The sequence below is a fragment of the Mixophyes fleayi genome, chromosome 3, assembly GCF_038048845.1.
Source record: "Mixophyes fleayi isolate aMixFle1 chromosome 3, aMixFle1.hap1, whole genome shotgun sequence".
In the NCBI taxonomy this organism is placed as follows: Eukaryota; Metazoa; Chordata; class Amphibia; order Anura; family Limnodynastidae; genus Mixophyes; species Mixophyes fleayi.
This window is the reverse complement of record NC_134404.1, coordinates 320534028-320555528: the sequence shown is the minus strand read 5'-3', so window position 1 is coordinate 320555528 and position 21501 is coordinate 320534028. Positions and strand designations below refer to the sequence as shown.

The 21501-nt window shown below is 38.9% G+C and overlaps 1 protein-coding gene across 1 annotated transcript in view; it reads left to right on the top strand.

Annotated features, from left to right (window-relative positions):
- The window catches only part of PRKCE (protein kinase C epsilon), a 278286-nt gene that overhangs the window by 231444 nt on the left and 25341 nt on the right, over positions 1–21501 (top strand). Inside the window, exons 12-13 of the mRNA XM_075204126.1 lie at positions 14165–14303; positions 17822–18010. Of these exons, the coding sequence (XP_075060227.1) occupies positions 14165–14303; positions 17822–18010 (328 nt within the window). The remainder of the gene's footprint in view (positions 1–14164; positions 14304–17821; positions 18011–21501) is intronic.

Here is a 21501-nt window from a genome sequence, read left to right as displayed (position 1 = left end):
CTAGGTGCAGGATTACTAGGCAGCATAGCCCATTATTTTTATGTAGTCAAATGGCCATAATCATCAGTGTTACACTGCTGTCCTTTTAATTATGAAAATAATTGGGTGGAGTATGCTAGGCGTAGACGCTTAAAGGTGATTACATAAAGGGGCGGAGCTCCCGTCACAGGGGAAGATCACTGTAAAATCACTGGTGCTGCCCTTGTATATGAACAACCAATCCACACTGTGCATTTCTGAGAGGTAGGTCTGCCTACAGGGCCTGATTAAGGCTTCAGGTCACGCTAGGCCAGAGCCAGATTTAGACCTCATGGGGCCCTAGGCAAGATATTGGTTTGGGGCCCCCTCCCTGAAAAAATCCATAGAACTATAGTTTTTAGCATAACATATACCCCTATTCAGGGGCTGGCTGGCAGACTTTAGCCCAGGGGGGCAAGCACATAGCACTGGCCCATAAGTAGCGGCCCATTTTTAAAGGTTGGTCTCACCACCGGCCCTGGGAGGGCCCTCTGGGGACCGCTGGGCCCTAGGCAATTGCCTCGGTTGCCTAGTGGTAAATCCCTGCGCTAGGCTAATAAGCTCCAGCACCCCTCGCCTTCCACGACAGGCTAAAGGTAAAAGACAACTCTTCTCTCACCCCTGCCACCAATGTTTATGTTGCTGTGTTTTAGTAACTCCGCTCCACTTGGCTTTTTAAATGGGTCACGGCAATCTTTATCACTAATTGAGTTTTCGGTAAAATCACAACTGTGTAGCAGAACAGAGGCATGAAGAAGCGATACTGGGAAGGCATCGAGGGGGGGAGGGCTGTTAACTTTCACCACCGTCCTGGTATCTCCTACGCGCTTATCCTCAAGTACCCGCTCGAGAATGGCTCATTTTCTTCAGCCTTTACCATTGGGAATACATCAAGATTAAAAACTTGTTTCCTTTTTTTTTTTCTTTAAAATGTTTTCTTTTCACTTTTACTATTATCTTATATTTTAAAATTATTTCAATTTTATACCTCCCCCTGTCACAATTTTTCAACCCCAAAAATCTTGCACAACCCTCATAAGCCTTGTATATTAGACGGCAGTCTAGTCAGCCTACGGGCTAATCAGGCCCTGTCTGCCTAGCTCTGATTTGCTGTCTGCTTGTTTAGTTAGAGAAGCAGTTCCCTCTTATCATGGCACCAGCTGCAGTGGGAGAGAGCATGGTGGACATATTTAGTTAATGTGATACTTGCCAATTTTATTTGCCTCCCGTAGGGCAGGTCACGTGGCAACTCTGGTGGGTGTGTGATGCGGCGATTCGAGTCATTTGGCTCCACCTCTGCAGCGCGTAGTTTCAATGGCGCCACTGGGGGTGGGGCCAAAATGATGCAATTCGCCCCTGTCTCTTCTGTCTTTAGAAAGTGAGCAGGTTGGGGGGGGGGTGGTGCTCTCCCAGGGGGTTGGTAGAACTACCTAAAGTTCGGGAGTCTCCCAGATGTTCCGGAAGAGTAGGCAAATGTGAGTTAAGTATATACAGTTCAGTTTCAAGTATATTATTTAGCTCAGAGATACACAGATTTTGCTATATCTCAATGTCAAATAGTGGCTTTACTTGCTCTTTAGAAAAGCTGAAGGATTTGGTAAAAATATGAATTTTATCTGAAAATGTATTTTTTTAAAAAATATTAAACATGAAAATTATGTGATAGTCAAATTGTTTTTATTTTATTTTATGTTTTTACCTAATTTGGTGATACCAGTATCACCATACCCCTTTATTTTTTTCATTTGACTCATAACTGCATTTTTGCAAGCTAATGAATAACGTATGATTAGCTGGAGCGCTCACATCCATCTTTCCTGGAAAGAAATGTGGAACATAAGTAAAAGCTTTTAAACGTGACTGTGATAGAATCGTTTTTAAGGCAGCCAAACACTAATATTTTTCTTTGAGCTGCTTGGTTTGGCTGGCCCTCCGTCTGTGGCTTATCTACCAACACTTTATCTAGCATCTTATTCTCAAATACAGACTTGGTACATTTTTAGTCATATATCAACAATATTGCACTTTTAGTCATATATCAAAGCTTTTCAACATTCCCTACAGACATTTAGAGCTAGATGTACTAAACGGCTGGTTTGAAAAAGTGGAAATGTCGCCTATAGTAACCAATCAGATTCTAGCTGTCATTTTGTAGAATGTACTAAACAAATAAATAACTAGAATCTGATTGGTTGCTATAGGCAACATCTCCACTTTTTCAAACCCGCAGTTTAGTAAATCTACCGCTTAGAAGTGTCTCCAAGGGATATGATTCTAAATGGCTGAGGGCTAACTCTCCTGGAATGACAAATGACACATATCTGTTCTTTGAAAACTATCAATCTAACATACATACATATATAGATAGATAGATAAATATATATATATATAAGTTAACCCGTGCATGATACTCATGCATTCTAGTCAAATCAAGCTACTTAAGGTGTTAAAAAGGTGTTCTTGTCATGCATTTGGGGCTAGGCCAGGCCTCCTCAGGGGAAGAGCGTTACTTCCCGACGCAAGCGCCCTTTTTTAACGTGGTTTTGTCCACATGTCACCACCTCATCATTTTTCTCCATCTCCATCACCTCATCCTTCATCTTCATCGCCACATCCTTCATCAAGCTACTTAAGGTGTTAAAAAACTCCCACTGTCACCCCTGGCAACCACCAACCACACCCAACTGTCACTTCTCCTTCAAGAAATATATAGGTCAGTGTATAACTCTGCCCAGCAGGTGGCGCTGCAGCTTGTTTTTTTTTTCCACACACGCCACTAGGCATTTATATAGCAGAATATATATATATATATATATATATATATATATATATATATATATATATATATATATATATATATATATATATACTGCCTTTTAGAAATTGAGGGCGTTTTATTGATTAGTCATTATTGAAAGCATTTTGTTATTTGTAATGTAGTATTTAAATAATATTAATTTAAACCCATTCCAAACGGTTTAAAACAATTTGTAATAATTGTACTAACTGACAGAAGCATTGTTAGAAACGTAAGCAAATTGGAAACTAAAAATTGTCTTAGGCTGCGTTAAACACGTTTATTAAAGAAAAAAATAGATAATATTTTTTGTAGAAAAATTTTTTAAAGTAAAAAATGAAATGTTAAAATTATTTGACTAAAGCTTTTTTTAAAAAAAAAAAAAATGTTTTATTATTGATTGTTTTTAAAAATACTTTTGGTGGTCTCCATTATGCTTTATATCAAAAATAATAATAATAATAATATATTAAAAATATAACAAGGCTTAATGGAGCCAGCAGAGACCTGCACTGAACCCTGTCTGACCCTACCTATTTAACTGGTTTTAAGCGTTTCTTCTTTAATGTTTGATTAACAACGGGCATGTGCCAATTTCAACACATCATTCTGTTGTTCGAATCTACGCTTCATTTGGTTATAATCCCAAATTCATATTTGTGTTTTGTGCACATGTTGTGGTTTACACAGGTTATGAATAAACCCATTCAAAGCAAAGTTATTTTTAGTTACTATAGGACTGCACACCTGTATGAATATTTCATAAAGGTTTATGGTCAAGTATCAGACGTTCTTCAAATTATATATGAAAACCGTTCCAAAATACCACCTATATGTCTTATTATCCAATTTATTAACTCGCCAATCTAGCCCATGTTTGTGACTCGCATATGAAATCTATTATCCAGAATTATGTGTACAAGGCTTTCCTAATAGGGGGTTTTCCATAATTAGAAGCACCAGGAGTAAAATATTTAAAATTATATATAGAGTTGGATGCTACCACTGGTATTCAACCATACAATAATCCGTAGAGCAGTGCTACCTTATCCTTACAGTGCCTGTAGCAGGAGACCCTGGATGGTCAAATTTTTGAACATTTATATTATCGCAGAACAATCTACATTTATACACTTCATGGCCAAAAGGATGCGGACACCCAAACATCACATACATATGTGGCCGTTGAACAACTCATTCCAAAACCATGGGCATTAATGTGGACTTGGTCACCTTTTGGCTGCTATAACAACCCCAACTCTTCTGAGAAGACTTTCCACTAGATTTTGGAACGAGGCATCGCATCCATTCAGCCATAAGAGCATTAGTGAGGTTGGGCACTGATGTGAAGCGATAAGGCCTGGATTGCAGCTGACATTCCATTTCATTCCAAAGGTGTTCGATGGGGTTTAGGTTACGGCTATGTGCAGGTCGGCCAAGTTCTTGTACACCAAACTCAGGAAACCATGGACCTCGCTTTGTGCTTGGGGACTTTGTGGTGCTGAAACATGAGAGGTCCTTCCTCCCTGTTGAAATACACAATTCTCTAGAATGGTGTTGTATGCTGTAGCATTAAGATTTCTCTTCACTGCTACTAAGGGGCCCAGACCAAACAATGAAAAACAGCCTCAGACCATTATTCCTCCTCCACTAATCTTTACAGTTCTGGTGGAAAGCGTTCTCCTGGCATCCACCAAACCCAAATTCCTCCGTCAGACTGCCAGATGGTGAAGTGTGATTTTTCACTCCAGGGAACGCGTTTCCACTGCTCCAGAGTCCAATAGATGTCTAGTATAGCTTTTCCAAAAACAAAATTTTTTCAACAATTTGATCTTTATTAAATCTGGGGTTTCTCCAAAACTGCACTTTACTACATTTCCCCCAAGGTAACTTCATTAAAATAAAAACAATTTGTCCTTTGTGAATTTAGCCCAAGTGTGCAAAGATACCCATCCTAGGTAACCAATGTTTTTTGGTCCTTACCCAGAGATCAACAACCACTGGTACATTCTGAGCAAAATAACAAATGGAAAATATAATCTACTTTTAACTAAATTGCTTTACTTTTTTATAAATGTTCAGTAAGACATGGTGGTATAGCTTATTTGTAAAAAGATCCTAATTTATATGTATATTTGCAGTCGCTCCTCCACTATGTGTTTGAGATGAGTACCTTAACACGTTGATTGCTTTTTAGCAACCCTTGTTTTTATTAGTTAATAATCTGATCTTACAATCAATCTTAAGCCATAATTAGTTATCAAAGCAGCAAGAGTTTCAATTATAATTCTGAAGAATGATTGTATGGTTTAAAGGGGCAACTGAAATGTGTGTGTGTGTGTATGTATCTGTAAGATATATATATATATATATATATATATATATATATATATATATATATATATATATATATATATATATATATATATATATATATATATACACACACACACACAGTCAAGTCCATAAATATTGGGACATCGACACAATTCTCATTTTTTCGGCTCTGTACACCACCACAATGGATTTGAATTGAAACTAACAAGATGTGCTTTAACTGCAGAGTTTCAGCTTTAATTTGAGGGAATTTACATCCAAAACAGTGTAGGAATTACAACGGTTTCTATATGTGCCTCCCACTTTTTAAGGGACCAAAAGTAATGGGACAAACTAAACAATCCTACATCAAACTTTCACTTTTTAATACTTTGTTTCAAATCTTTTGCATTCAATTACATCCTGCAGTGTGGAAGGCATAGACATCACCAGACGCTGGGTTTCATCCCTGGTGATGCTCTGCCAGGCCTCTACTGCAAATGTCTTCAGTTCCTGCTTGTTTTTGGGGCATTTTCCCTTCAGTTTTGTCTTCATCAAGTGAAATACATGTTCAATCGGATTCAGGTCAGGTGATTGACTTGGCCATTGCATAACATTCCACTTGTTAGCCTTAAAAAACTCTTTGGTTGCTCTTGCAGTATGCTTCGGGTCATTGTCCATCTGCACTGTGAAGCGCCGTCCAATGAGTTCTGAAGCATTTGACTGAATATGAGCAGATAATATTGCCCGAAACACTTCAGAATACATCCTGCTGCTTTTGTCAGCAGTCACATGATCAATGAATACAAGGGAACCAGTTACATTGGCAGCCATACATGCCCACGCCATGACACTACCACCACCATGCTTCACTGATGAGGTGGTATGTTTTGGATCACGAGCAAAACATACCTAAAATAGTCTAATCAGGTAATTGGTTACTCATGGGTTGAGAAGACATCAATTTCCAGCCATGGATTTGCCAAATGCGCAACATGAAGCCGCTTTGCTTCCTCTGACATCGGGTTAATGTTTGTGGACCAGGAGGGCCACAGGTGACCATAATAAGGAGGTTATAATGTAACCCCATGCTGCTTGTTGCCCACCACGGATCTGAAATGTTCATGCATCATTAAACAACAGTCAGATTAAAATTAAGATTTCTGTGGTAAGCAGCCACAATTATGTCATTATCATCAATCCAAGTATCATTACTTCAAAGGGAATAACCATCGCCTTGTTTGCTGAAACACATCCTGCTCCAAAGACATCATTTACAGTTTTCGAGTTGGCACAATGGAGTTTCCTGCTCGGTTCTAAGTAATTTGTTTGAAGTCTCTTTTATGATTAAATGAAGGGAGCTAATTTCATGTAGTTGTATAAATGGCCTTCTCACCTCTTTGTCTGTTTTACCCAGTTTGTTTACTAGTTTACTATGTTTGTCCCCAATTGTAAAGCGCTACGGAATATGTTGGCGCTATATAAATAAATGATGATGATGATGGAGTTTGGGAATATTCACATACTAAATATTGCTCACAAAAGAAAACAGGGGCATATATACCCAAAAGTGCTTCTAAATAATTATTAGAAAGTAAGGGAATAAAATAATTTGTGCAAATTAAAAATAATCAATGGATTCGAAAATATGTATTTAAAGGAAATATGCTCAGATATAGAAACACATGTATTATTGTAAGAAAACTAAAAAAAAACAATCATAGCAATTACAAAAAAAAACGAAAAACATTTTGAATTCACAAGTTAATATTCATAAAGTTTTAAAAAGATCCTTAAATACAAGTAGGTGAGGCGGTATTGTATCAGTTCAGTGTAGCAATTTGTACCTCTCCCAGACTTAACGCCAGAAACTGGTCTTTTAGCCCAGGGGAGTAGTCCAACTGAGTGGCCCGGAGTGTACCACCGCCCGAGGATGAATGACCAAGCTATAGAGAAAACAAATTCTGTATCTGCCACAAACCAGGCAATGCCATAAATGCACCCTATCAATAATATTTTAATATTGCCCCCCCCAAACAAAAAAGCAAAAATGTATCTTTTGCACTTGAATATAACATGAAACACATGAATGTGCCCAGCCCGCATTTAGTGTAGACCGATCTGCCCAGCTCCTCCCATAAGAACATGACCAGGAGTCCTGCGGACTCACTGGTCACACATCAATAGAGAGGTAATTAATCTCTACTGATGTGGAGGAGAAAGTTAACAGAGCTGTGGAACGTCATTCATTTTAATGGCACATTCCTTTCAGTGGGATTTCTGCTTTAAGCTTAACCCCACTGAAATGAATGGGCCACTGGCACAAAGCTGGTTTAACTGCTCTTGTTAAGCGCTAGCTGGTATGCACACAATGTGCTGCCATAGAGATCAATGGATTTCTTCAAGTGTGGTGGTATATCAAGTCTTATAGTATCCCACCTGTATATATCAAATATAAACTATTTACCCCTAAGTTAATGGTTTAATGTTTAGAATAAATACTAAACTAATAATTCACAAAGTAAATATATAACAATGTGCAAAACGGAGCAGAACGCCTCTACCCCCTAGGCCTGGACCTTTGTGGGGTTTGCACAAATCCGGGCCCTCGTTCTCCTCTGGAGGTATTAATGTCATACCTAGGCTACTTTTTTCTTCTGCCGTTTGTGTGTTTGTTCAACAATAAATTAGGAATGAAGGAAAGCTTTTAGCTGATATGTTGAAGCATGATATTTAACTTGGATGAACTTTAAGTACACATAACAAGCCTAGGGTAAGATGACGTCATCTGCAGCTTGTTGACATTTTTGAAGCATTCAACCATCAAGACTTGATCTGACTAGACTCCTAACTCGATTGGTCCCTTCTTTCATCCAGTGTTTTTCTATCTCATAACTTTTGTAAATGATTTTACTTAAGTGGATTAAGAACACACAGAAGGTCCTTTCAAATTCACAGTTCACTGCATATTGTAAAAAGAGCCACAGTTTATCTGTTGTTTGTTTCTGAGGATTTGCTATTAAACTGTAAACGTGCAGGAAAAGTTATCGTGTGGGAGCAAATGTGATAGGGAGTTCAAGTGACCAGCATAAACTTTGAATAGAGAACTGTGCATCCTCCCCCTATTGGGCACATGTTCTCCAAAGCACGTACTGTACTTCCCTCACTTATACATCACATCACAGACTGAGAAGATGAGAATGAGCAACAAGTCTCTAAACTAGACCTCAAAATCATCAGGATGGTTAGCCAACACTGATCTATGCCCTAGATCAGTGTTGGCTTACCTGTGACACTCCAGGTGTTGTGAAACTACAAGTCCCAGCATACCCTTCCAGCAATAAGCTGCTATATATTGGCAAAGCTTGCTGGGACTTGTAGTTTCACAACACCTGGGGGTAAATGTATCAAGCTGAGAGTTTTCTGGCGGTTTAAAAAAACCAATCAGATTCTAGCTATCATTTATTTAGTACATTCTACAAAATGACAGCTAGAATCTGATTGGTTGCTATAGTCAACATCTCCACTTTTCAAACCTGCCGGAAAACTCTCAGCTTGATACATTTACCCCCTGGAGTGTCACAGGTTAGACAACACTGCCCTAGATCGCCCCAGGAGGAGTAAACAGCAGTTGTCTTATAGGCTGGTGCTCACATTTATAACAATAATAATAATTAATGTTGACTTCTTATAATATACACAAACCTCTATTTTTCTTCGTCCTAATGTATACAGGGATAAAAATAAATAAATCCTTTATCAGTAAAAATACTATACATAAACTAAAAAATAAAATATGAATAAATATATATAAAAGGTTACTTGGAGATTGTTGGGACTTCCATTCTTATCATATAGATATCAATGATGTAGAATCCTCTCTTGTCCAGCAGGAGGATCTCCATGAAGATACATTCCACGGTAGAGGTTTTATGGTTAGATATACCTGGAGAAAAAGACACCAGGGGGGAAATGTATTAAACTGCGGGTTTGAAAATGTGAAGTTGTTGCCTATAGCAACCAATCAGATTCTAGCTGTCATTTTGTAGAATGTACTAAATAAATGATAACTAGAATCTGATTGGTTGCTATAGGCAACATCTCCACTTTTTCAAACCTGCAGTTTGATAAATTTACCCCACAGAATGAACTGATTGGGTTTAGTTATATAAGTTTTATAAGCCACCTAGTATTAACGATTGTTCATAAATGCAATTATTATTATAAAGTAACGCTGCAAAGAAAACTGTGTGTTTTCTTCATTTTCGATTTTCACCATTCAAATATATATTGGAACAAAGAAATGTCTGGATCTGACAAAAGTTGATTTTTTTAATCAATTTTAAAAGTCAACTAATAAATGAATATTTTTACATTTGTGCTGAACCTATCCTGCAGTGTATTGTGCTTGTGCTGTATATGTGAAGTGTACCTAGACCCATATTCATCAAGATGTTTTTTCAGATCCACGCAGACGTGCGTATGCCAGAATTACGTGTGTTTTTTAAAAAACACGTTACATTCGTGTTCTGTGTCTTGATTAATCAGGCCCACTATATCTAATCTACAGATGGGGGGGGGGGGGGTTAGGTAATAGGGACCATAACAGGGTAACATTTGACTTGCGTTTCAATAAAACATTTTGTAAGGTAGTTAAATAAACCATAGATGTTAGAAGGTCACAATGTAATCCGCTCAGAGAAGCAGTGATGCTTGTAGGCTGGAAATATTTACTGTAAATAAAAGCACAGAGACCAAATGGAAAGTTTAAAGAAAAAAATATTTGAAAGACAAGCTGCTACAAGTACATACCATATGGCAGTAACATCTCTAGGAATAACAGGCAACTAACTGTGTGGTTACATAAGAAAGAATTGGAGGTAATAAGAGTAAAAACCAGCATACAGTGGCTTCTAACATTTGGAGCTGGCTCCTATATTTTGGACTAGCTTGTCAATAACAGTAGATATAGTAAAGTGCCTTTGGAGCATGTCCTTTTAGTGGTTTAATGAACCAAAGCCTAACCCGGTTACTGCTACAGCCATGTGTAGTACACTCTAGGTCAGTAATCACACGTGTGGCACTGAGGGACACGGGTAGGTATGTTCTGCAGATGGCGTTGCTGATCAGTTGTGGGTGAAAAGGGGGAGGAGCTCAAAAAAGTAGTAAAAAATGGGTCTCTGCAATGGGGTTAGTACGTACTTGTAAACCAGTGCTGTAAAGAGGGTGGTGCGCAAAGCACCAGAGTTTGATGCTTCAGCCATGGAACGCATTTGCGTTCCAAATGCCGAACTTCCTGTCAGTGGAACGCATGTGCATTCCACAGCGGAACTTAACGGCTGAAGCATCAAACTCTGGTAAGTTAAAATCTCTCCTTCTGTCCTCCTACCCCCCCCCCTTCACCCCCACCCCCCCTCCTTAGATGGGGGGCGCCGGTGCCCTGTCTCGCCCAGGGCACCAAAATGTATAGTTACGGCACTGTTGTAAACATTTACCCTCCTGGAGATTTGTGTGAGGAGGTCAAGAGGCAAATGTAGGGGGGGGGGGGCGCATGGTGTCTCGAATCGTTTCATTGTGGTAAATCACATCATTGAGGCAGTCTTCCCGCCCATGTCACTACCACTTCACTTCCTCCTCACACTCATTGTTGTTCTAAAAAGTTGCTGAGTTATAAATCACATCAGGGGGTAAATGTATCAAGCTGAGCGTTTTCTGGCGGGTTTGAAAAGTGGAGATGTTGCCTATAGCAACCAATCAGATTCTAGCTATCATTTTGCAGAATGTACTAAATAAATGATTGCTAGAATCTGATTGGTTTTTCAAGCCAGCCAGAAAACTCTCAGCTTGATACATTTACCCCCAGATCTGTCTGAAAATTACCTGCACTTATTCCTAATAAAAATAACAATGATAATAAACCCTATATTTTCCACTGAATTGTACTTCATAATGTAAAATAAACCTAATTTATGATTAAAAAAACAATGGCTAACATTTAATTAGTCTATTGCAAGGCACCACAATTATTGGCAATAGCTATGTTTATTATTATTATAATAATTATTATTATTAGTATTATTATTATTTAATAAATTTTAAATATGTAAATAAATATTTTTTATTTTCCAAGTAATGTGCATAACTTTAAAATATCACGCGCACGTTTATGTGTAATTGAGCACATCAGCTAATTTCTTCATAGGAAGCGAATTAAGACAGCAGGTGTTCCGTCAATGAGCGCCTCAGCAGTCACATATACTGTAATACTGTGCTCTGCTAAAGACACTGCTTTGAGCTGGATCAGACAAAAACGCCAATGTGTTCCGTCTCATCATTTCTGCATTTACTGGGCACACAAAGGCCCAAAACGTTTGCCAGTTTCTGACTTGCCAAGAGAACAGGGCCCTGAAGCGTACAAAGGAGCAAATTTATTAACCAGAAATAGCTTTTCTTAAAGTGCTCCCATCATCCCCACAAAAAAATCTCATGAATGTTTTAGGTCGTCAAGATTTATGTTAGACTGTAACCTAAGACAGGTATAAATGTACGACACATAGGTTCATGTGCTTGTATGTGTAATCATCACGCATATATACGGGCTGTGCGTCTGCTGCTGCATGCCCAGGTGGCATCTTCACGGGCACACGTCACATAGAATTCCTCTGGTCAATAGACAGATCGGGGAGGGCAATGGATGTTATTAGGTATACGTATTTTCAGCAGCTGGAGCAGCACAAATGTGCAAATTGAAGCTTTGTGGCCTCATTTAAATTAGAAAAGGATCTAAATGGGCAATCCTGGATATCTGCCCTTCTTTTGTTGCCCATATATGATCCTTCTTCCTCACCTAGAATCACTCCCTATTGGTATTATTATTATTTTCCAGGTACTTGCTGTGACTCTGAAAGTGCCGCTTGAGACATAAGTTCTCCCATAAATTGGGCCCCAGGGAAATATTATTCCATCTGCAAACAGGTTGTGGACATTACACATAATGTAGGGGGAGCCGTATATGCTTTCATGCAACCGAAATTGAAAAAAGAGACAATACAAGTATTTTTTATGAGCAAGGTTTATATCTGAGGGAAAAATCCACTGTCCACTGTTTTTTTCATTGTATTTTTTTTATTTCTTTAGTGTAAAAGTTGAATACATTCTCTAGCACGGTCACTGGACTTTCCTATTGTAGCTGAGTTTTGGGTACTAACATTGGAGTTGAGCTGAATGCAGTAGAAGAACTACTGCATTGTGGGGTACAGCGACTAGGGGGCCCGGAGATGAGCGGGGTCCCGTGGCTGCTGCTCTCTATGACTTATACCCACCTTTTACTATGAGGCCTGGTGATGTAGCGTTCAGAGCCTGGCTGTATGCATGTGATTGTGTAAAATATTTTCCCTTCATTTAAGGAATAGGCTCACACATGATTATCTAATGGTAAATAATGTACTATTGACTAAAAAATATAGGAATATTAGACTGTACGGAGAGGTTCCGTGACCAATATAACAGGTACTTCTAGGGGATTTCTTATATACTTTTTATGTTCCAATATCCCTTTTCATGTTACCGTAATTGGAAACATTATTATCTATACAAAAGTTTTAATGTGATACAAAGGAGGTTGTGTGTCTGAGGTGACCCTCTTGTGCAATGACCTTTATACCTTCTATTGTGGAACACTCTGAAAGCGCGATGACAAAATTGATGTCACTTATCTCTATGTCACTTATCTCTGTGTTATATTGTACGGGAGTGACATCCTCACTCCAAGTATAAGTGATGACATCGGTACACACCAAACATAAAGATATATTTTACATAAATTCCTCTCACTTGTGTATTATTAATAAATAACACATAATCACAATAAATGTGATTTATACAAAAACAAATAGCAAATACAATGTGTCATTTGTGATTGTGGGATGAACATATTTTTGCTGCTCTTGTGAATATACAGTACTACACATACATCACTGTTAGCCATAGCTAATAAAATAATCCTTTAAAACTCCTCAGTCTGTATATGCTGTGTGGATTTGGGAACAATTCTACTAAACAGGCAAAATGGAGCTTCGTGTTCCAGAGAAGGATTGTAATGTGGGTAATTTTTTATCACATGCTAAAGGAGTTTTGTCTGCACTACAAGAGGCTTTTGTTAGATTACAGCGCAATTAGTCACACTTGCCAATTTGTAAAATCTGTCCCCTGGGAGGACAGGTCATGTGACAAGCGTAGGGGGCGTGGTGACACCAATGCCCCACCCCTACTATTTCAAAGCAAACAAAGTCATGTAATTGAACAGCGGGGGCTGGGCTTAACGACACAATCGCATAATTAAGCTCCGCCTCCACAAATGTCCGAGAGGTTTCCTACTCGTCCAGGAGGACTCCCCGAAATTTGAGAGCCTCCAGGAAATTCCAGGAGATTAGGCAAATATGCAATATATTACTCAACAAATATATCAGGCACAAGGTGTTCTTTCTTCCAGTTATAGAGAGGGATTCAATTAAAAGTAGTAAAGAATATACAGTTGAGATAAAAAAAAGTAGATTGTTTTAATACGTTTCTAAATTTGCGTAGTTAAGTTTTAGTGACATTCCTAAGTTAAGCACCTATATTTTTCTAAAATATTCATAGCCTCCAATTTGCAAGATTTCTTATTATTGTTATGACTTCTTTTGCATTACTTGGTATAACTTGGGAGTATGTTTACTAAAGCTTCTAAGAGAGAAAAAGTGGAGGTGTTGCCCATAGCAACCAATAAGATTCTAGCTTCATTTTCTGGATTGTACTGGATAAATGATAGCTGGAACTGATTGGTTGCTATGGGCAACACCTCCAATTCTCCAAAACCTCTTTTACATGACTTTAAGGTATCCACTGTAGCTAAAATAAAAAATGTTCTCTTTCACTTGTGTTTGTTTCCTTATGCAGTATACACATGTACATTCTATGATTGTGCTGTGGGGCCAGTACGGAACTGTTGTGAAGTAATATTATACATTTCTAAATATTGTTATTCCTTTGTAGGGATCTTAAACTGGACAATATACTCTTGGACGCGGAAGGCCACTGTAAATTGGCTGACTTCGGGATGTGTAAGGAGGGAATTCTGAATGGCGTTACTACAACAACATTTTGTGGCACACCGGACTACATCGCACCCGAGGTAGGTAGCTGTTGTCCCTTAAGAACACACAAGGGAGGTCCGGTGGCTGGAAATTAACCTTTGTGGCTTGTCTGTGGCCTCTGCTTCCTTGAGAAACCACAGCTGTCAAGTGCATGGCATAATTTTATATAATATAAATGTATCCTTAATATACCCATATACCTCAAACCAGGAGCCATATGTGCTCACAGCAGCTTATTTTGCTGCAGCATATAACTAATATAACAAGTCACCAATACCCGTTCAATAGAGCTGCATTCAGTCTCCCAGCGCTGTGAGAGAGGGCATCCGCAGGTAACAGGGGCTTCCACGATTTGGGAGGATTGTCCAAAAGAAGTCTAACTTTTGGCAGTGGTACAAAACAAGTAGGAGAAATTGCAGGAGCTATTAGGTTTAATTGTGCCATTATACAGGTGTCATGTAATATCACATGAGTTTATAAAGTATCTACATACGGAGCTGGCCTAAGCACTAGAACGTATTCTCGTGCTGTCTGTAATGTGAAGAACAGCCCAAAAATGAAGTTATCACAGGGGTATGGGCACATCACATCTTACCCATAGGCAGCTATGGAGTCCAGGTGAGCCCTCCTCTCCTTCTGGGCATACGCCGAACCAGTCAGAACTTTACTTAACATGTACCAGACCGACACATCCTCATAAAATGCCCCCCATTCTGCTGAGAACAGAGTGGGGACCCAGGAGGCGAAATTTCCATCCCCGTACCTAAATTTAGCTGGCGGACCCAGCGACACGCTGTTTCCACCCTGTTCGGGTTCTCCACTGCATGGGATCAGGTTTAGATTGGAGCGTTCCCCTAGAACAGGGGTAGGCAACCTGCGCCTCTCCAGGTATTGTGAAACTACTAGTCCCAGCATGCTTTGCCAGTAGATAACCAGCAGATTGGTGGCAAGGCATGCTGGGATTTGTAGTTTCACAACACCTGGAGAGCCGCAGGTTGCCTACCCCTGCCCTAGAGTCCAGATAATCGATTATTAAAAAAAATGTTAAAAAGAGTAAAACCTCATCTTCCAGCATAGTAGTATTGCAAAAACCACTGAGCTATCTCTCTCCCCATACAAGCAGCGCCTTGGTCCTCCGCATCTCCAGCATAGTCGCTGACTACTCTTGCTACAATATAGTCCATTATGGATTAATAAAAAAGTTCACCTGTAAAAAGCTTCCGACCAGTAATTTAACGGAAACATTATTTCTGCTTTGTTTGTGATGTTTTCCAGAATTGATATCATTGCTGGGCATCACTGCTTAATATCAGTGCCAGTAATAGGTAATAAACCACAGTACAATCAGGTGACTTGCTCCGTTATGTTTGTCTTTCATGTGAAACCTGCTGGCGTCACTGTCTATATACGTGACAGAGGGGAATCGTGGACTCCAGTAGTCACACTTTAGTAACGGGATGTCTGCTGGATGAGATTTTATGTTTGCAGATCTTTCATTGATTCATTTGAATGAGACTTTTTCCTTTCTTTAATTCCCAAGCGAAGGCATAGAGCGCCAGGAATACTCTCTCAGTATTATCAGGGCTAAAAATACATTTCTGGCTGTGACCAATTAAACAGATGTAAGTTTTGCAGCATAAGAAGTTCATTCAATACATTTGTAGATTTTTCCGTTTCTCCTGAGAAATTCATTTGTGATGAGGGCATTGTTTGTATCTTCATGGCAGTTTTATCAAAAATAATTTTGCATATTAATTGTCCTTTCTGATTTTATAAGTAAACAAAATGATGATATTTTCAGTATGTCTGACATCTGACTGCTAGTAATATTATTTTATACTTATTTAATAATTCCCTTTTACCAGCAAATACAGACAAATATACAGTATGGCTAGATCTGGAATGTAAAAACTAGGGGCTATATTTGCTAAACTGCGGGTTTGAAAAAGGTGGAGATGTTGCCTATAGCAACCAATAAGATTCTAGCTGTCATTTTGTAGAATGTACTAAATAAATGGGAACTAGAATCTGATTGGTTGCTATAGGCAACATCTCCACTTTTTCAAATCCGCAGTTTAGTAAATATACCCCCTAGGATTTGACATTTTTTAGCATGATTTGAAAACCACCGGAAAAGTGACATTTTACAAAGCGCCACATTACATATTGCCGTCCCAATTTTTGGGCGTGTTAAGAACACAAACTTCAAAAATGATCAACCACTAGAAATCCGCAGGCTGTTTGCGCTATATACCTAGTCTTCATGTAAAAAAATAAAATAAAATAGGAATGTGTAAATAATAATAAAAAAAAAATCCTCCCTCCTGCTCAATTTTATTGTTACATTACTGAAGGAGGCACATTCTTTTTTACTGTTGCCCACTGGCCAGTGGTTCCAGGGAGAGGCTCAATGCCACTTACCATCAGACCGAGCATCCCACGCTTGTTCATCGGGGCTGATACATTGTAGCACAGCCAGTTTACAAAGGGTAGGGAGGGTTTTTTTTCACATTTAATCATTGCTGGTGGTTTGAATTTACACCCACCCAACTGCAGGACAGTAAATCACACTCTACCATCATCATCAGTTATTTATATAGCGCCACTAATTCCGCAGCACTGTACAGGGAACTCATTCACATCCATCCCTGCCCCATTGGAACTTACAGTCTAAATTCCCTAACATACCCACAGGCAGACACACACACACACACAGACAGACAGAGAGACTAGGGTCAATTTAGATAGCAGCCAAGTAACCTATTAGTATGTTTTTGGAGTGTGGGAGGAAACTGGAGCACCCGGAGGAAACCCACGCAAACACAGGGAGAACAAACTCCACACAGATAAGGCCATGGTCGGGAATCGAACTCATGACCCCAGTGCTGTAAGGCAGAAGTGCTAACCACTAAGCCACTGTGCTACCATCTGGTTATTCAGACAGATGGGCAGTATAGGCAGACACTGTGGCCACACACAAAGAGAAGGAGAGATTTAGTTATTTGAGGTGTAGGCTAAATGTCCTTTTTTTAGTTTATTTATAGAACTCCAATCATATTACACAGAGGTGTACAGATGATATGTCATCATTCACATCAGTCTCTGCCCTGTTGGAACTTCCAGTCTAAATTCTCTACCACACAGACTCTAGGGCCTATAGTGTGGAATCCAGTTAACCTACCAATAAGTTTTTGGACTGTTGGGGGAAATTGGGCACCCAGAGAACACCCACACAAACACAGGGAGAACATAGAAACTTCACACAGATAGGACCCTAGTTGGAATCAAACTCATGGCTGCTAACCAATGTGCCACCGTGCATAGAGCTTGCATAGTACGTCTCTTTCACCTTCGTTTGTTGGCTGATAAGCTCACAAATGTACCAATAGTTATAGCATCCTTTACAATTGGACTAGACTTTGGAGTTTACAATAATCTTTTAGCTGGCTACACGTTGTATAATGATGTGTACGTGAAGCATTAGACTTCCATTCACTGTCCTTCCTCCCAAAGCCTCATTGTAAGTTTAATTGTTATTTAATTTTTCTTGTTCCAGATTTTACAGGAACTAGAATATGGGCCCTCTGTGGATTGGTGGGCTCTAGGTGTCTTGATGTACGAGATGATGGCTGGTCAACCTCCTTTCGAAGCCGACAATGAAGATGATCTATTTGAATCCATCCTTCACGATGATGTCCTGTACCCAGTCTGGTTGAGTAAGGAAGCTGTCAGCATTTTGAAATCAGTGAGTTCTGTTTGCGTTTGTTTGTTTTTTTTTCCTTCCTAAAAACTGAAATTGACTAATGCAGAAGGGCTACCCACAGGGAGTTCAAGTACAGTTCATGGTACCACTGCGAGCATAATAGGGCCTGGGATAAATTACACTTCTTGTGGGAAAGGAACATAATGTTTGTGTTCTATGCAGTTGTATGTTGTATAAACCCGAGCAATGGAGAATTGTGTTCTAGGGGGAAATCAGACAAAGCAGATCCCTGTTATCTGCCTGACAGTTTACAGTTTGCAGTGCCTGCCAGTCTTTAGGAAACAATTATAGACAATGATTTATATTCAATACAGTCATAATATAATAGTCACTACCGAATCTCCACAGGTGTTCCTATAATTCATATATTTAGTATTGTATGCTAGATTGTTAAAGAAAAAAAAGTACCATTTATAACTTCTATCAGCAAGACTTTGAAAGCATGTTACGTACGTATGTGTAGGGGACAGTAGTGAGGAAATGAATCCACAGAGCGATTGCTCACTGAGTACAATTGCTTGTTAGCAGAAAAGCCATTGGTTCACTACTGTCTTCCCTGCTACTACTTGTCCGATGCCGCCCCCTCTCCTTGTTATGTGGTGCTAGCCTTTACATAACTTAACACCGCTAATCATTTGCTGTCCAGCTGGTACCTCTATAATACCTCTATGGTACCTCTATGGTACCTCTATGGTAACTCTATGATAACTCTATGGTAACTCTATGGTACCTCTATGGTAACTCTATGGTACCTCTATGGTAACTCTATGATAACTGTATGGTACCTCTATGGTAACTCTATGATAACTGTATGGTACCTCTATGGTACCTCTATGGTAACTCTATGGTAACTCTATGGTACCTCTATGGTACCTCTATGGTAACTCTATGGTAACTCTATGGTACCTCTATGATAACTCTATGGTAACTCTATGGTACCTCTATGGTACCTCTATGGTAACTCTATGGTAACTCTATGGTACCCCTATGGTACCTCTATGGTACCTCTAGGGTAACTCTAGGGTACCTCTAGGGTAACTCTATTCTAGTGGTTGTCCCACTCCCTAAGCCACAAACTCTTGTAAATATATTTCCCTTTGAGCAACATGTACACAATAGCAGAGTTCTTACATAATTTTGCCAGTTATTTATAAATAACCTATATAGAAAACCACTATGAAATCTCTGGGCGCTGAACAGATGCCGTGCAGATGGGCCTATTGGACTGGGAGTGAGTATCCTCTGCTGCCGTAGATATAGTCTGTGTGTATTGTATATTAAATCAAAAAAGGAAGAAAATACTACCGTACTGAGATCTTCACCCTAATCCCCATCTCCATGAATTCATGGGAAAAATCAAATTTTAAAATGGAGAAAAGTTGTTTTTTTTTTTTTTTTAAAACAATACATATAAATAGAAACAAAGCATACGATATTACGTAATAAACCAGAGCTTATCTAGTACAGTCCTAATCTGTGCACTGATATTAAAAGCTAAAAAAAAAATTATTCTATATAAAACAGAAGACATGTAGTTATATAAGCACTGTCCATCTAATCTGTTAGTTCACATAAGGGCAAAATTATGATATTGTATGGAATCTCAGAAAGACATTTAGCAAAGCATCACCTGATCTATATAGTTTAGCCAACACACTATAACGTTATGGTGAAAAGTACAGGTTCTCATAGATCTATATTCAGTCTGGTCATCACAAGCTGCAATAAGTATTCAATCGTACTGCACACCGTTTGATCTTTCATCCGCTGCATTATAATGCTAACACATCTTTAGCAAAGGAAAATATAAACCGATGCACTTAGCGGTCGTTGTTTCTCAGGGGGCGCTCCTAAGCAGCTGTTCATAGTTGGTGTACTTGACTCCCGAGATTGGTGTTCTGTTGAAAAGACCAGTGCAGATTGCAGACTTGATCCGTTACGAAAAAATCGGCAATGATGGCTTAAAGCATATTATTCGTTCCTAGTTTTGTTTAGAGATCCATACAACAATCTAGTTATTTTTACTAACGCGTTTCATCGTACCAAGGATGATTTCCAATTTTCTGAAGAAGTCGTCCTTAGCACTAAAGTTCTAAAGTTTGGGACACCTAATCCACCCTAAGGTGGAAATTATTGCAGGACTAAAAGTCAGACCCTGTGTCGTCATCCTATCCAGACAAATTTAGATGTCATTTGTTGCATGTTTTTAAACATCGTGGCTAGGAACTTCACTTGGAGTGCTTGAAATACATAGAGTAATCTTGGCAGAAATTTAATGTTATTGGCTGTGATATGTGATATGTAAATTGCTCCCGTCAGCTAGTAGATCCAAGAAAATTCCATTCCCGGGACCCGTCAGGAAAAACTCCTGGCATCCCCTGGTGTTCCAGGGCTGACAGTATGGACTTTGAAAGTAAACTCTTGCAGGCTGTAGGTGAAGCCTGTTCAATCAGCTGCATTAGTTTTTCCTGATGGGTCCCGGGGAAGGAATGTTCTTGGATCTACTAGCTGACGGGAGGCATCACCTACAGCCTGCAAGAGTTTACTTTCAAAGTCCATGCTGTCAGCCCTGGAACACCAGGGGATGCCAGGAGCTGGTAGGGAGTTTATCCTGAAGGATCAAGGGAATGGAATTTTCTTGGATCTATTAGCTGAAGGAAGCAGGGTATAGTGCAGAAATTAGGCTTTTTAATGTTCTTCTTTAAGTTCAAGACAATTGTACTATTTTTTTGTCCAAAGCATATGAAAGGTTATTTATAAATGTGCAAAAATGCAACCTATTGTTTGTGTGTTATATGCATGGATTTGTGCATATGTGCCCATTTAAACGGTAAGCAACAGGGGATGCAAAGGTTTGCATTTTCTGATGGAGGAGCCAGATGATGCCACCTTGCATGCACACATTCCCTGCATCATGTCCACATGCATAAATAACATTTTGATTTTCTAGATATTTGTAAAATATTTAAAGAGAGGGGTTGGCGAAAAAAAATATTCATACATTATTAAATAAAAATTATTATTAATATTAATTACCAATTAGTACAATAGCTGTTATAAAGATAAATTAAATTCTTTGTCTTAAAAAGTACAATTTTTCATAGTCCTTAACCTAGTTTTCATTCAGATTTTGTTGACAGCCTGGTGTGATTTGATTGGGAGTATTTATGAATCTATAGTCACTGCCTCACTGGTTATGGTCTGTGCTATAAATTTAAATGGCCATATCTCATGTTTGTTACTGGACGCACCGCACGAAATTCAGGGTAACCGTAAAGTGAATAGTTGTTCATCATCAATACAGGTTATGTATTAAATGTTTATGAACCGAACACTTAAAATCAATCAATCTGTATTAAATAAGAAGTCAATCTATATTAAAGGACATTTGGTAGTTATACTAAGACAATCTAGTATTTAAAAAGTTTCACGAGTTTAGAACAGATACCATGACTTCAGAAAGTAGCATTAAA